The sequence below is a fragment of the Capra hircus genome, chromosome 9 (assembly GCF_001704415.2).
Source record: "Capra hircus breed San Clemente chromosome 9, ASM170441v1, whole genome shotgun sequence".
NCBI classification, from domain to species: Eukaryota; Metazoa; Chordata; class Mammalia; order Artiodactyla; family Bovidae; genus Capra; species Capra hircus.
This window is the reverse complement of record NC_030816.1, coordinates 90140789-90155559: the sequence shown is the minus strand read 5'-3', so window position 1 is coordinate 90155559 and position 14771 is coordinate 90140789. Positions and strand designations below refer to the sequence as shown.

The following is a 14771-nucleotide window of genomic DNA, read 5'->3' as shown; positions in this document are numbered from 1 at the left end:
GACGTGGGGAAATCAGTGCCCACGTGCATTCCTGATGAGGGTGCAAACTGTTACATCTGCTTTGGAAACAGTTTGACAGCCCCATAAAAACATTAGCCGGTCACCTTATGGTGTGATCCAGCAATTGAACCACTGGGTTTGAACCCAACAGACGTGAAAACATACGTCAACACAAACACTTGTGCAGCAAATGTCCACAGCAGCTGACAAATGGAAACCACCCAAATGCCCATCAATCAGCTGGTGAAAGGAAACGTGGTCTGCAATACAATGGAACATTACTGAGGCAAGAAAAGGGATGAGGTGCTGATACGCACACTACCCCTTGTCTGATACTGTGAGCCCCGTGCTAAGAGAAAAAAGCCAGTCACAGAAGACCACGCGTGTGAGACCACACATCTGAGACGAGCGGACAAGTCCATCTGCGGAGGCTGAAGCGGGTCTGTGCTTATGAGGGCAGAGGGTTGTCAGTGGGGACCCACTGCTAATAAATGTGTGATTTGGGGGTCTGGAGTGACGAAAATGTCCCAAAATTAGCTTGTGGTGGTTTTCCAAAGCCTCTGAATTGTACACCAAACAGGTGAACCGTATGGCAGGCGAATTCCATCTGAACAGAGCTGGGTAAAGGCCACCCAGGGCAGAGACGGCCTTAGAGGCCACGGGAGCACCAGCTGCCCGGAGCCCACCAGAGGCCCTGCGAGGGACACGGCCTTCCCAGGGGTGACCTGGGGCTCTGCTGGGGTGTTCCCGAACAGACACGGCTCTCACTTTTGAAAGCGCCACATGGAGAAAGCTGCCGTGCGGAACCCAAGAGGGGAGGCCTGAAGACCACGGGGGTCCAGGCGGTCACCCCGGCCACACGAGGCGCGGATGGCTCCGCGGGCCTGGCGCCGCAGGACGGGCGGGAAGCAGAAGCCGCACCGCGAACGCGGAGCCTGCGGGGCGGCCCGAGGGCTGGACGGGGTGTCGGGGGGGCTCACAGCACAGAGGAGGCCCGACATGCTCGTGGCCTCGCACCCAGGCACCTTTGGGAAACTTAGGGATTTGCTTTATGTACATGGATAATTACACACAGAAACTTAGAGATGGCCAAAACTTTGACTCTTTGCGACCCCGTGGACTGTAGCCTGCCAGGCTCCTCTGTCCATGGGATTCTCCAGGCAAGAACACTGGAGGGGGTTGCCATGCCCTCCTCCAGGGGATCTTCCCCACCCAGGAATCGAACCCGGGTCTCCCACACTGCAGGCAGATTCTTTACCATCTGACCTACCAGGGAAGCCTGGAGGTCTATAATTACAAGCAAGAACTTAAAGATGGCCAAAACCTTGTTGGTAATAGTTAAGATGTGTTTGCGGTGCAACTCAAATTTTCACACGAAAGTCAGCAGAGAAGCTGCTCAGAAGGCAGCTTCAGAAGCCCCACCTGAGATGCAGATACTCTGACGAGACTGAGACGGGGGCGAGCGTTTTAATCAGGGTTAGATCCCAGGTGCCCCGGGGATGCACAGGGGACTGGCAGCTACAGGCAACACCGCGCCTCCCAGGAGCAAACACGGGGCTGGTGGGCAGATGGGACCCCAGCACGCAGCCAAGGTGAGCAAAAGGCCAGTTAGTCCCTCAGACGTGTCCAACTCTGCGACCCCGTGCACTGCAGCCCACCAGGCTCCTCTGTCCATGGGGTTCTCCAGGCAAGAACACTGGCGTGGGTGGTCACTTCCTTCTCCAGGGAATCTTCCCGACCCAGGGATCAAACCCAGGTCTCCTGCATTGCAGGCGGACTCTTCACTATTTGAGCTACAGGCAAGGCAAAGGCCAACATGCATATAAATGACATGAACACACACGTGTGTATGTGTGTGTAACCATATGGGTAACACAAAAGGGAACATGAACTAACCAGCGAGACCTAAACGCAGGACCTAACCGGGCTGTGCAGTTATGATCATATTTGTAGTTTTCCTAACGGCTGTGTTTAGGGCTCAGCCAGGGCTGCTGCACTGAGATCTCAGGCCCAGAGACCGGCCTCCCCGCAGGGGGCGGACAGGAGAGGAGGCAGCAGGTGCAAGGCCAGGCTAGGCCTCCAAGAGGATCTGCCCCCCGGGGGATTCTCCACCTCCTGAAACCAACCCACGGGCTGAGCCCGGGACAGGGCTGAGGCCCTGCATGGCCAAGGAGCGCGGCGGCTACTGAACAGAACAGCGAGCTTCTGAGCATCTTGTCCAGACACGGAATTGTGCTGCCTTTCTGCCAACACCGACCCCCACGCTTTCTGATAAATCTGGCTTGTCCTCCAGAAGCTGATGTCCTCGTGATAAGCGTGTGAAGTAAACTGACGTGTTAGGCCTGGATCTGCTGTTCAGGTAAGTTTTTGCAGTCGTTTCATTCATGGGACATGATGGGCTGGTATAAAGTGACTCAGTTCTCACTTCCTCGGGGGTCTCAGCGCGCAGAATCTTAGCGTCCCTCCGCACTCTGTGCTTTGATGCAGTTGCTGCTGTCTGCTCTTGCTCAGTCCTGAGTCACAGCCAATTCTTTGTGACCCCATGAAGTGCAAGAATTCCCTGTCCTTCCACACTATCTTCCAGAGCTCGCTCCAACTCACGTCCATTGAGCTAATGACACCACCCAACCATCTCATCCTCTGTCGTCCCCTTCTCCTCCCACCATCAATCTTTCCCAGCATCAGGAAAAGACTTCCAATGAGTCAGCTGTTCGCATCAGGTGGCTAAAGCACTGGAGCTTCAGCTTCAGCATCAGTCCTTCCGATGAATATTCGGGACTGATTTCCTTTAGGATTGACTGGCTGGATCTCCTTGCAGTCCAAGGGCCTCTCAGGAGTCTTCTCCAGCCCCACAGTTTGAAAGCATTGATTCCTCAGTGCTCAGCCTTCTCTATGGTCCAACTCTCACATCTGTACACGAGTCCTGGAAAAACCATAGCTTTGACTAGACAGACCTTTGTCGGCAAAGTAATATATCTGCCCTTTAATACACTGTCTAAGTTTGTCATAGCTTTTCTTCCAAGGACTACCATCCCACAGCCCCCAGAATGAAAAATCACAGTCACAGAAAGTTAACCAAAATGGTCACATGGATCACAGCCTTGGGTAGCTCAGTGGAGCGATGAGCCATGCCATACCAGGCCACCCCAGGCAGACAGGTCATGATGGAACTTTCTGGCAAAACGTGGTCCACTGGAGAAGGGAACAGCAAATCACCTCAGTATTCTCACTTGAGAAACCTGTGATCAATATGAAAAGGCTGTGGGGCAGATATTTTATTAAATACAGAACTAAATGAGATCTTCCTAAACGACTTCTTAGCCTGTTTTTTCATCTGAAACACAATAGCCTGATGTATCCTGGCTTTAGGCCCTAATGCAATTTTCAGACAAAACCACAGGAACGCTTCCAGACCAGTGCTTATCTGAGACAGAAACGCAGGAGGCAGGCAAACTGGAGGGAAAAGATGGTAACCATAAAGATGAATGACGGTAAGGGACAGGGTTGCATCTGTTAAAAACAGAGACACGTTTTAGATAAAAACAACCACTTAACACATGCTTGGCTGTGTGCAGACACTTGCATATGTGGAATGAAAATGCCTCCCACCGCATCGATAAACAGGGCTGTCAGCCATCAGTGACCTCTGACCTCCGAAAGTGAACGAGGGCTCCCAAAACTGTGAGGCTGCAGGTTCCGTCACCCCCCGACCGGTGATGGCTGAGGAGCTGGGGGAACGCAAGAAGCAGCCACCCGCGCTCTTCAAGGTGAACAGAGACAGGATCAGCCCCAGAAAGCTGAGGTGCGCAGGAAAGGAGCAAATTCAGTGAGCCCAGAGGCGTGCCCTTCCCATCACAGAACGCTAAATTGCTTCACTTGATATCCGATCTCTGCTGTTCAGGCTTGTATACAGCCTGACTTCCCCTCCTGCATCCTTGCAGAAGTTTTCTCAGAGCTACTGGGGTGCTGTCTCCCGGGCTCAGAATCCTAAATGTTCCCACCAGATTAAATAACTCCCTAATTTCAGGTTATGACTAATCTTCAGTTCACACACAGACATATACACCATGGCACCCCCCAGGAAGAATCAAAGCCTTAGCGGCTGCATCAACAACCCTCAAACTCCCCGGCCACCCAGCTGGCTCACAGAGGTCACTGTAACTGGCTGTATGTCTTCTTGGCCAAGGGCCAGCCGTCTGTCAGCAGTTCAGATGGCAAGGGTGGCAAGACGAGGCCTGCTGGTTGGCAGAACGTTCTTCCACCGCCCTCGAGGGTGCGGCAAGAAGGCAAGTTTGGGTTTTAACGGTGAGAGTGGTTTTCAAAAGGACCCTCCCTTGTTCACGAGCCGCGTCAATCCTGATTTAGTCTCTGATCCGACTGACAGGAGGGTCACAGAAACACCTGACCTGTCACCTCTCTACTCACAAGCGTGAAGTACAAGAGACCTTGCATTCGGTTCACACAGCTAGCCAAGCAGTAGTGGCCACAACCCCACAAACTCCACCACCACAGAGACGCCTCCCTGCAGCACCATCAACCCATCATACACTCTCCAGCACCCGAATTCTCCAGACTGCGAATCCTGCAACCTCTGGAGCGAACACACACATCCGCAACTCTCAAGAATTGCCCTCTCGCTATTTGCAAAGCCCAGGCCTGATCCCATGTGTGAACAAGTGGATAGTAACCCCAGTCCTGTTTACAGACTGGACTTGGACAGCCCCAGCGATTGACCCAGAGCGCCCCCGGACATGCCCCAATACCCATGAGGTCAGCACACTGTTACCGTGGAGATGAGATGCTGACTGATGCTCAGAGAGCTTCACCAGCATTACGGGGCCTTGCGGGAACCCAGCTCAGCCCTGCCCTTCCCAAGGCGCCGGGGGCTCTGAGCAGCAGCAGCGGCTGTAACCCAAGTTAGAAGGAGGTTGGACCCGGGGTCTCGGGGCTTGGGACAGCCAGGCCCAGGCAGCTCAGCACAGTGAGTCCGCTGCAACACATGGGCACCCGTGTCCCAGGGGACGAGGAGGCGGCCTCGGCCTCATGTGGGGGGGCCCGTGTCCCAGGGGACGAGGAGGCGGCCTCGGCCTCGTGCGGGGGGGCCCGTGTCCCAGGGGACGAGGAGGCGGCCTCGGCCTCGTGTGGGGGGGCCCGTGTCCCAGGGGACGAGGAGGCGGCCTCGGCCTCGTGTGGGGGGGCCTGGGGTGGAGACGCTGCTGCCTCCCCAGTTCTCACACCCGCGGTCCGTCCACCTGGCCAGAGTCACCTCCCATCACATCCCTCCTGGGGCCGCGTCCCTCCCCAGGGGGCAGCCTGGCCAGAGGAGGACGGCCAGCACTGTCCAGGTGTCTTCATGGGCAGGCAGGTTTCCCAACCCGCGGTCAGCCACAGAGGCGCCTCAAGAAAGGGGGCCCAGAGCCACAGCGCAGCGAGGGAGCTGGCTCGGTGCACAGTCAGACCCAGGCTAGGCCCCTCCCGGCCACGCAGAGAGTTTGCAAAGCGTGCTCACCCCAAAGGCGGGGGGGCAGTGGGTTGTATTATTCAATCACACAGCACTTTCCTGGAACAAAATAATCTTTCCCAAATTGTATTCAATAGCTAAGGATCTACAGAGGACACCATTTAGCATCAGGGCTCACTGATCAATGGTGGATTAAATCTCATTTATACCGAGAGAATAAATAAGTCAAAAGCCCTTTTTTCTTCATACAGTGAGAGAACAAAGTCCTGTGTATGTATAACTCTGGTGTATGTTGTCAGCCAACTGAGAAACGATTTGTATACTTTCATTACTGTTTTCCATACTTATGTTGAAATTTTGCATCCTGATTATTTAACCAGCGTTTCAATACTGAAATCTAAGAATTAAATGTAATTGGAGTTAAAATTCCTGTTTATAGTTAGGAAACTTGGGTAAATCATCATGTCGTTTTAGTAGCTTAGTTATTAATAATACTTATGAGTAATACACGTTAAGAGTTCACCTTGAGAAGGAGCTACTTGATTTATTCTAGTATCTTAATATCTTCAAATGATCAACACTTTATAACTTAAGAATGTAGTTGGCATCTTGATGTTTTGTAAGGTCATGCTTGAAGAATGGGGTAGAAAGGGAAGTGAGGAAATAATGTTTTAAAATGTACAAAGAAAGAAAAATATAATTGGTGCTCTTTCCCCCCAGGGAATGCAATTTACCATGATTTAAAGCAGAATCAAAAGATAATCATCTTTTGGCCATAATTTTAATATGTGCAATAAAACAAAAATTATCAACCCTGAATAAAACAGAAAAATGTTTCCACGGAGGGGGTCCCATAAAACTATGGAACATCTTGAGATACAGAACCTCTCTTGGATGGAAAACAGAGCTGTTTTTAATAGTTTAGGAAGGGAGAAATATTTTTCTTCCAAGCGGGAGGAGGGTTTCAGAGATGGCAAAAAGTGGGGCCTCTAGTTTTGCTCCAGCTAACATGCAATACAAAGACCACAAAAATGAGAAGACCGCTCAAGCCGCAGCTTCTTCATTAGAGAGGGCCCCACGGCCTGCGCGTGTCCCACCGGGTCTGCAGCCAACACAGCTCCTGGGGGCTCGGGGTGCCGCCTCCAGAGGTCTCAGCGGGGGAGCTCCTCAGCTCAGACTTGGGTTGAGTTGCAGGCAGAGAGAGAAAGCATATGCACTCCCCTGCCAACCTGGGCCTTGCAATAAATAATGAAGCTAAACGCCCGCCGCCCCACGCTGTCACTCTCTGCCCTGCGGGAAGCATCGCCCACTCTAAGCCTCTGGGAGCAGATGCCGGCACCCTCGGCCAGGCTGGGCCCCGTGGGCGCGCTGAGACCTCGTAGGTGGCCGCGGCCTGAGCAAGGTGGGGGAGCAGCTCAGCCTTCCCGAGCCGCAGTGTGCGTGTACGCGTGCCCAGCTGCTTCAGTGTCCAACTCTGCACCCCACGGACTGTAGCCCACCAGGCTCCTCTGTCCACTCCAGACAAGAACACTGGAGGGGGTTGCTGTGCCCTCCTCCAGGGGATCTTCCTGACCCAGGTCTCTTGTGTCTTCTGCGTTGGCAGGCGTGTTCTCTACCACTGAGCCACCAGGGAGGGCCCCCAAACCGCAGACCGACTCCTAAAGTGAATAGATGAGGGGTCCCAGTGCATCAAGGCCACTGCCAGTGGGTGCTCCTGGCGGCCTGTCACACAGCGCACTCAGGGTACAGCCTGCCCGGCCCTTAGAGCTCCCGTTTCCGAGCAGCCGTGGGAGACGTGGGGCTGCATAGGAAGCAGAGAGATGAGGGGCTGGAGAGGAAGCAGAGTCAGGAGCGCCTCCTCTCCCAGGGTGGGCAGACCCTGGGGCAGGGCCCGGGCGCCTCGTGACCCGCAGAGCCCCGCACGCCTGCTGCACCGCAGGGTCCACACAGGGAGACAGGCCCGCCGTGCCGTAAACTATTCATATGAAGTAAATAACGAGACAGCAGAGCGCCCTTGGCTCCTTTCTGACGGAAAAGATTAAACAGAGTCTGCCCCCTGCTTGCCGCCCCCCACGGGCCATCCTAGGGGGCCCCTGGCCCTTCTGGGTGAGCCCCTTGAGGGAGGAGGGGAACCTCCTTGACTCAAAGTCACTCATCTGAACATGACTCTCATCCACAAAATGCCTTCAGAGCAACAAGGTGCTTGGCCAAGAGATGGGACGCCAGGACCCATTGGATGGGCAGGGAACCATCAGGCTGGATGCGAGGACCTTCTGGCAGGGCGCTGATGCGGCTGGGGAGCGATGAGCAGAGAAAGCGAGCTGCCGGGAGCCCCGTCCAGTCTAGAGGAGCCATGCCTGGTAAAGGGGCTGCCTCCCCTCTCTGAAGGGCTGAGAACGGTGCCCCGCCGCCCCCGCCCTGCCTGGGGTCTGCGGGCGGGGTCAACTCAGGCTGTGGGGGACCTGGTCACAAGGGCAGGTCTACACGGCACAGCAGCCCGGAGAGGACAGGAGTGATGCTGAGCACATGCCCAGAGAGAGGGTGTCGGCCGCATGCAAGTGAGGGGGGCCGGTGGACACGAGCGGGGGGGCAGGTGGAATGAGCGGGGGGGGCCAGTGGACACGAGCGGGTGAGGAGGGCCGGTGGACACGAGCGGGGGGGCAGGTGGACACGAGCAGGGGGTCAGGTAGACATGAGCAGGTAGGTGCGTGCTGGGAGCAGGAACGAGGCAGTCTGTGTGCCCAGAGCTGGGGTCCGAGAAGACCCAGGGATGACCGAGGACCGAGAATGTTTGAAAAGCAGAGAACACAGCCCCAGGAGCAAGGACGGGGAACGAGCGCAGGTGAGGCGGTGCAGGCTGAGGATGAGGCCGGGGGCAACAGTCTTGGAGGCAAGGAGCAAGGGGACGAGAAGCGGGGAGGTGGGGGGACCGGAGGGTCAGCAGGCCCCGATGGGGAACCCTGTGTCCCTCCCACCCCAGCCTTCTCTGCCCCCAGCCCGCGAGTGGCGAGGGGTCTGAACTCAGCGCTCCACAGGTGCGCCGTGGCCAGGGCCAGACGTGAGGCCAGGACCACCCTCACACCTCCCCCGGGAGCAGGGGGCGTCCTGCCCCTGCGGTACAGCGGCGAGGGCAGGCCAGGGCAGGCCGGATGGCCCTCGGGTCCTGCGCTCAGGGGCCCCGCAAGCATCCGCTGCCTCGCGTGTGACCACGTCCTCCTCTGAGGACAGACAGGACACGCAGCAGCCCCGCTGGCTCGTGCCCGCTGAGCAGGACACAGGCGCAGCCGCGCGTGTGAGGTGCGTGCCCATGGTGAGCTCAAGAGGTGGCAGTGCCTGTCATTATCACTACCGTCCCAACTAACAAACAACCGCACTGTGTTTAATATTCTAGACTGGTTCAAAGGAGATCAGGCAGAAATCCAGGAAGCAGTTAATGTACCACAGGGCAAGAGTGTCAGCCTAATAGAGACATGAGTTCACTTTATATAATTAAACAATATGTCACAAAATCTCTTATTTGGTAAAAGTCTGTAATCAAGCTTTGTAACTTCTATAAGTAGAATGACAAAGTTGAATATGAGATGATTCAAGAGCATGAGGAAATATATGGACAGTCTCAATTATATATTAATAGAAAGAAATTGAGTGAATTCTTAAAGTAAAATGCAATTTTAGGTTTGACTCACTTACTCATGTACATTGAGCTGAAAAATGAAAGGGATACTTTTCCTGCAAAACGAACCAACAGAGGAATATTTCATTTATGTTTACATTGAATTTCAATCACTAAGAGTGCAGCGGAGAAACTGTATGTTACTCAGACTAAATCAAGTTTTCAGTTATTAATGCATTTGTTTATTTTTTGTTTAACTTGTTGTTTACTCGCTAAGTCATGTCCGAATCTTTGGAACCCCATGGACTGTAGCTCACCAGACTCTTCTGTCCGTGGGATTTTCCAGGCAAGAATACAGGAGTGGGTTGCCATCCCTCCTCCAGGAGAGCTTCCCGAGTGGGTTGCCATCCCTCCTCCGGGAGAGCTTCCCGAGTGGGTTGCCATCCCTCCTCCGGGAGAGCTTCCCGAGTGGGTTGCCATCCCTCCTCCGGGAGAGCTTCCCGAGTGGGTTGCCATCCCTCCTCCGGGAGAGCTTCCCGATCCAGGGAATGAACCGGGTCTCCTCCACTGGCAGGTGGATTCTTTCACCTCTGAGTCACCTGGGAAACCTCTTGATTCACTTACTTTTAGATAAAAAGCCAACGATATCATCAAAGTGACCGTGGGACACATGAATAAACATTTACTGAGAGCCTCAGTCGTGTCTGACTCTTTGCGACCAGCTCCGTGAGCAAAGTTTCGTAAGCTCGGAGTACTTTGCTTCCTCTGTGAGGAGGTCCCTCCCCAAAACGACCCTCACTTTACGCTCTGAACCACAGCGACCGCATCCTCAGGGCCCCCTCACTCTGCGTGGCGGTGCTCCTGCGTTTGGTAACATAGGTATTACTCTGTCATTTTAGTTCTAACTCTGGGAGCAGAAACAGTGCTTGTAACTGAGAAGCATTAGAGAAAAACAGCAAAGCACCTTCTGTCTGGCTTCTTCTATAAAGGGATGGAAATGGTGCGGAGAAACAACAGAAATTTGTGAAAACGTGGAATAACAAAGAGCCACAACTTATTTGTTAAGTAAATGTGTCCACTTCTACCAAAGAAGATTATCAGTAGAAGTATCTTTTAAGTCAAACACAAATGAAACTCTTCTGATACTGAGATCTCGGTGACGATGGTCATTGCGTAAAACCTATGGTTTCTGCCATTTCATCACTAAACTTAATAAAGTAAGTACTGTATTTAACATCTTAAAATTCCACCTAGGGCTGACTTTCTTCAAACCCTCAAAAAGAACACGTTCCTGGACACTGGGGATAAACACAGATATAATCCCGTAATCTCATGCCCCATGTCTATAAATCAACTCAATGTCATTGTTTTGTGTTCCATACGTTTAGGCTGATTAAATCAAATTACAGTGTAGGATAACTTGTAAACTAGAATTTCCTGAAACATTATTTTCAGCCCCACTAAATCCTGAAGGTCTGCCGTGTTGTTACCAGTTCATTATAATTGACAGGTCACGTAAGCTTGAAAATCTGGTAACAGTAGGTGATGGGCGAGACACAAACACATTTGTTCTACGAATGTAGACGGAACCCCAAAAGAGCTCCCCACTGACAATTAAAATTGTTTTTCAATGTACATTTCAAATGACATTTTTATATACTTTTACATTTGCTTCTCAAATTAAGCACTGTCACGCTAATCCTCCCCAAGAGGATTTCAAGACCCATCAGTAAACCTGAAGCTTTCAATGTCTGAATAAATTTCCCATGCACTGATCTAGATGCACAGAAGCAAACCAAACTAGATAACCTTTGGAAATACAGTGACGAGACTGTATGAAACTAATTCAGTTTCTAAAGTTTGTAAGAGAAGTGTACAGGTTAACATCTTTATGCAACAGGAAAATGCGTTAAGATTAATTTCTGAGAAAAAATTTTAAAATTCTATAATATGTTCTATGACTTAGCAAATTTAATAAAACACCCAAATTTGAACTATGCTCTGATGGGCAAACCACAGCATATCTGCATGACTCACTGGTGACCAGAGGGAAATATGTGCTCTGCAGGCAACGTCCAGAAAACAAGGCCACTTTCTGGGTCTGTTAACTCAGCCACACAGGTCCCCCTTTTACCTGAATTCTTATTGGTTTTGTTCTGTCGACTTTTAACTTGTTCAGTCCAAAGTGTGGGGTACCGTGATGCCACATCTATTGAACCAAAATAGAACAAGAGTTATTTTAATTCATCATGAAAATGCAAAGTCTCTCAAAGGCTTCAGCAGGCAACCTAAAAGTGCAAAACAGTCAGTATGACCAGTAAATACACACTGTACATTAAAAAGTAAAACATTTATGTGTACGAAACAAAGGGAAATGAAAACATGCATTTTGAAAAACTTTAGCATAGGTCTTTTTTTTCTTTCTTCATCCAAAAGTTCAAACAAAAGCAATGTGAGTCCAGACAGTTTCCACTGGAAAGAAAGAGGTTTTGGCAAAAAGCACCAAAGTACAAAAACACACCCTCGTGTGGTAAAGATGGATACTTGGGTCACACGCAAGGTCTTCACTCAGGCTAAGTCGCCGACCCTGCGACCCCATGAACCATAGCCCACCGGGGTCCTCCATCCATGGGATTCTCCAGGCAAGAATACTGGAGTAGGTTGCCAATCCCTTCTCCAGGGGATCTTCCTGACCCAGGGATCGAACCCCTCGTCTCCTGCACTGCGGGCAGATGCTTTACAGCTGTGCCCCCAGGGAAGCCCGAAGGACTCCGTATGAAGTGTAATATGTAAAATACAAGTTTGCCTACAACATCTGGGAACAAATCCGTGGTGGTGATAGTCACAGATGCGACTGAGCTTTTGCAGTGCGGTCAGGACGCCACTCGCCCGAGAACCACGCTGAAGCCGACCAGCTGGTCAGGGGCACCCTTGCCATCTGTGGGCTCTGTGATCTCAGGCAACTGTGATCTCGTCTGTGAGGCGGGGCTCCAAGGGCTTGGTGAGCTCGGGTGATGGAGCGTGTGGCTTCCAGGGCAGACAGAAGTCAGTTATCCTGACTATCACTGTTGCTGTTGGCAAGGCACTTCTGATCGACTTACGTATTATGTGTGCCCCTTACATGCGGCCTTCAGACCTGGTCCCTTCTGCCCCGAGAACGGGTGACACAGAGGCCAACGGCTTCGACAGCGTGCTCACGGCCAGGAGTAGGAAAGGCATCGTTCCCATGACACAAAACTTAATAAGCCTGAGACGCATCTTTGTCACTTTACAAGGCTGGTCTCAGGCGCCACGTGTGATCATCACACGATGTGGAGGATGAGCAGGGAAACCGCGTATGCCTTTGCAGCTTTGGAAATACATCCTTCACTCTATCCAGATGATAAAATTTCAGCTCAGAGATTTCGCCGTAAAGGCCTCTCTGCACGTGCTGTGTGAAAGTCCCATGGCACGTGCGGGGGCCCTCAGCAGGGACACGAGGCCTCGCAAATAAAGCTGGAAAAGGGCAAACCCAGTCTGTCCCAGGTGAGCCTGAGCTCAGGGCCGTGATCCACCCCCAGGCCCACGGCACCCCACCCAGCTCCCTGCAGACACTCACCTTCCTCGTCTCCTTGAGGCTGAGTCTCCAGCGCTGGAGCTGAGGCATCATCTGAATTCAGAACGGAAAAGATTTGCAAGGAGACTACAATTACGAGAGTAAGCGAAATGAGTGTGCATAGAGGCTGGACCCTCCGGATCGCATACCCCCCACGATCCACCAAACCACCACCCGGCACGCCGCACCCGTGGACGCACACCCACAGGCGTGCGTGGCACCAAACAACCCCGCGGGGGTGGGGGAGACATCGGGCGGGGACCCTGGGGGCCCCCTGAGCGGGCGAGGGGCGGACGGCAGCCACGCGGGCCTGGGGTGGGGGCCTGACCCCTGCTCTGCCCCGTGTTTCTGAATGGAGGGCGGGGACAGAGATCAGGGCCAGGCCTCCTGCGAGGTGGGGGGTGGGGGTCGGGTAAGGGGTGGGGTCAGGGGACAGGGGGAAAGTGCCCGAGTTCAGAGGGAGGGACATGAGTCAGAAAATTCTGCGCCGTTTGCTGAGGACCTTATCCTGAGGACCTTATCCTGAGGACACAGTCTTTACTGACTTAGCTGGAAAGTACCCTTTGGGTTCTCTGGCAACGAAGCCTCTAGAAGCCGCCGGACAAGGAGCCCCCAGGCAGGGATGCCCTAACAGTGCCCACGGCGGGGGGCTCCTGACAGCCATCCTGCTGTTTTCTCCCCGGCTTGTCTACTCATGTGATTTCGTGTTTTATTAACTTCAGGATCACAATTCGGCAAGTGATAATAGAGAGGAGGGGCAGCCACGTGGCTTATCCGGTGGGCTGTGACCCATCAGTACCCCAGCCACCCGAAGAGGAAAACTGAGATTTCCCATAAGTTCTTTCCAGGGGAAAACCAAAGAGTATTTTAAAAAATTCTTTAACAATCTCTTGAAAAAAAAAATCTCGCCATCTGTCAAAACATTGACTAAATGTAGTGTCATTGATCTGAAACATCCAAGTCTGCTAATGATAGCGGCAATAAACTAAGACTGTGCTGCTCCTGAATATTCTGTAATCTTCCAAGAATAAAGTGGGGGACACACTTACAACCTCTTCCACATACTTGAGAGTCTTAACATGCTGAGAAAAAGTCTTTGCATGCTTCAGGCCCTCCGGAATGACAGCCATGAAGGACTGTGAATGTCCGTCGTGGCCACAGTTAACGTCCATCAAGGACACAGTTAAAGCTGTACGCTTTTGCTGAGGCCTGAGCAGGTCATCCCTTGGGGGCCGGCAGCCCTAATCCCTGGGACCAGGCCGGTCTGAGTTCTCAGCTAAGAACCAAGGCGAGAGGGGCTTGTCCTTGAGGGACAACGGTGGGTGCCTCCCACTCCCACCCCTAATGCCAGCACCAGAGGCCCCCACATTCCTGTCTCAGCCCTCAGCTTCGACCATCCTGCTCAGGCCCCCCGAGAGCCTGTCCCGGTGCAAGGAGCCGCCACACCCACTGGGCTCAGCTTCAGACAACGGTGCAAAGTCATGGACAGCTCCGTATCCTTTACTCTGCCTCCAGGACAGCTTGCCAAACCTCTCACTTTCCTGACAAACAAGCTCTATCACTTATATTCGGTATTTCCCCAGACAGGCATGTCTATAGATCAAGGGGTTTCAGCAGAATCAATGTGCTGTTTCCTTAAATCCGTTTCTGAGCCCACATGCCAATTCCTGACGGATTAAAAACATATATATCCACAGTGGAATGGACCTACATCACCGTGAGCAGGATTGAGGGAGCCCCCGAAATGGTGTTTCCCTCCGTCGTTTTTTCAGTATTTGATTATTGTTTCTAATCATGAACATTTACACTTCCCCTCCTCTTAAATAAAGCAGCATGCCCCCCAGCATCTCCGGGCAATCACATCTCCTTCCTTCCTAAGCAGAAACCCTCTCCCTAAGAGCCGAAGACGGGAGCGTGTCACTTCGACTGTGTCCAACTCTGCAGTCCCTAGACTGGAGCCCACAGCCTCCTCTGTCCACGGCTGGCGTGGGTTGCGACGCCCTCCTCCAGGGGATCTTCCCTCTTCAGGGACTGAACCCACACCCGCTGTATCTCCTGCCCTGGCAGGCAGGTTCTTTGCCACCAGCCTGGGAAGTGGTGCC

General features: G+C 52.7%; 1 protein-coding gene across 2 annotated transcripts in view; it reads right to left on the bottom strand.

The window, feature by feature from the left end:
- Positions 1–14771, bottom strand: part of SMOC2 (SPARC related modular calcium binding 2) — a 163067-nt gene that overhangs the window by 70389 nt on the left and 77907 nt on the right. Inside the window, exons 6-7 of one of the 2 annotated variants that reach the window (XM_018053484.1) lie at positions 12673–12756; positions 11209–11283 (exon numbers count right to left, since the gene is read on the bottom strand). In XM_018053484.1, the coding sequence (XP_017908973.1) occupies positions 11209–11283; positions 12673–12756 (159 nt within the window). The remainder of the gene's footprint in view (positions 1–11208; positions 11284–12672; positions 12757–14771) is intronic. The other variant, XM_018053485.1, reaches the window with a different exon arrangement.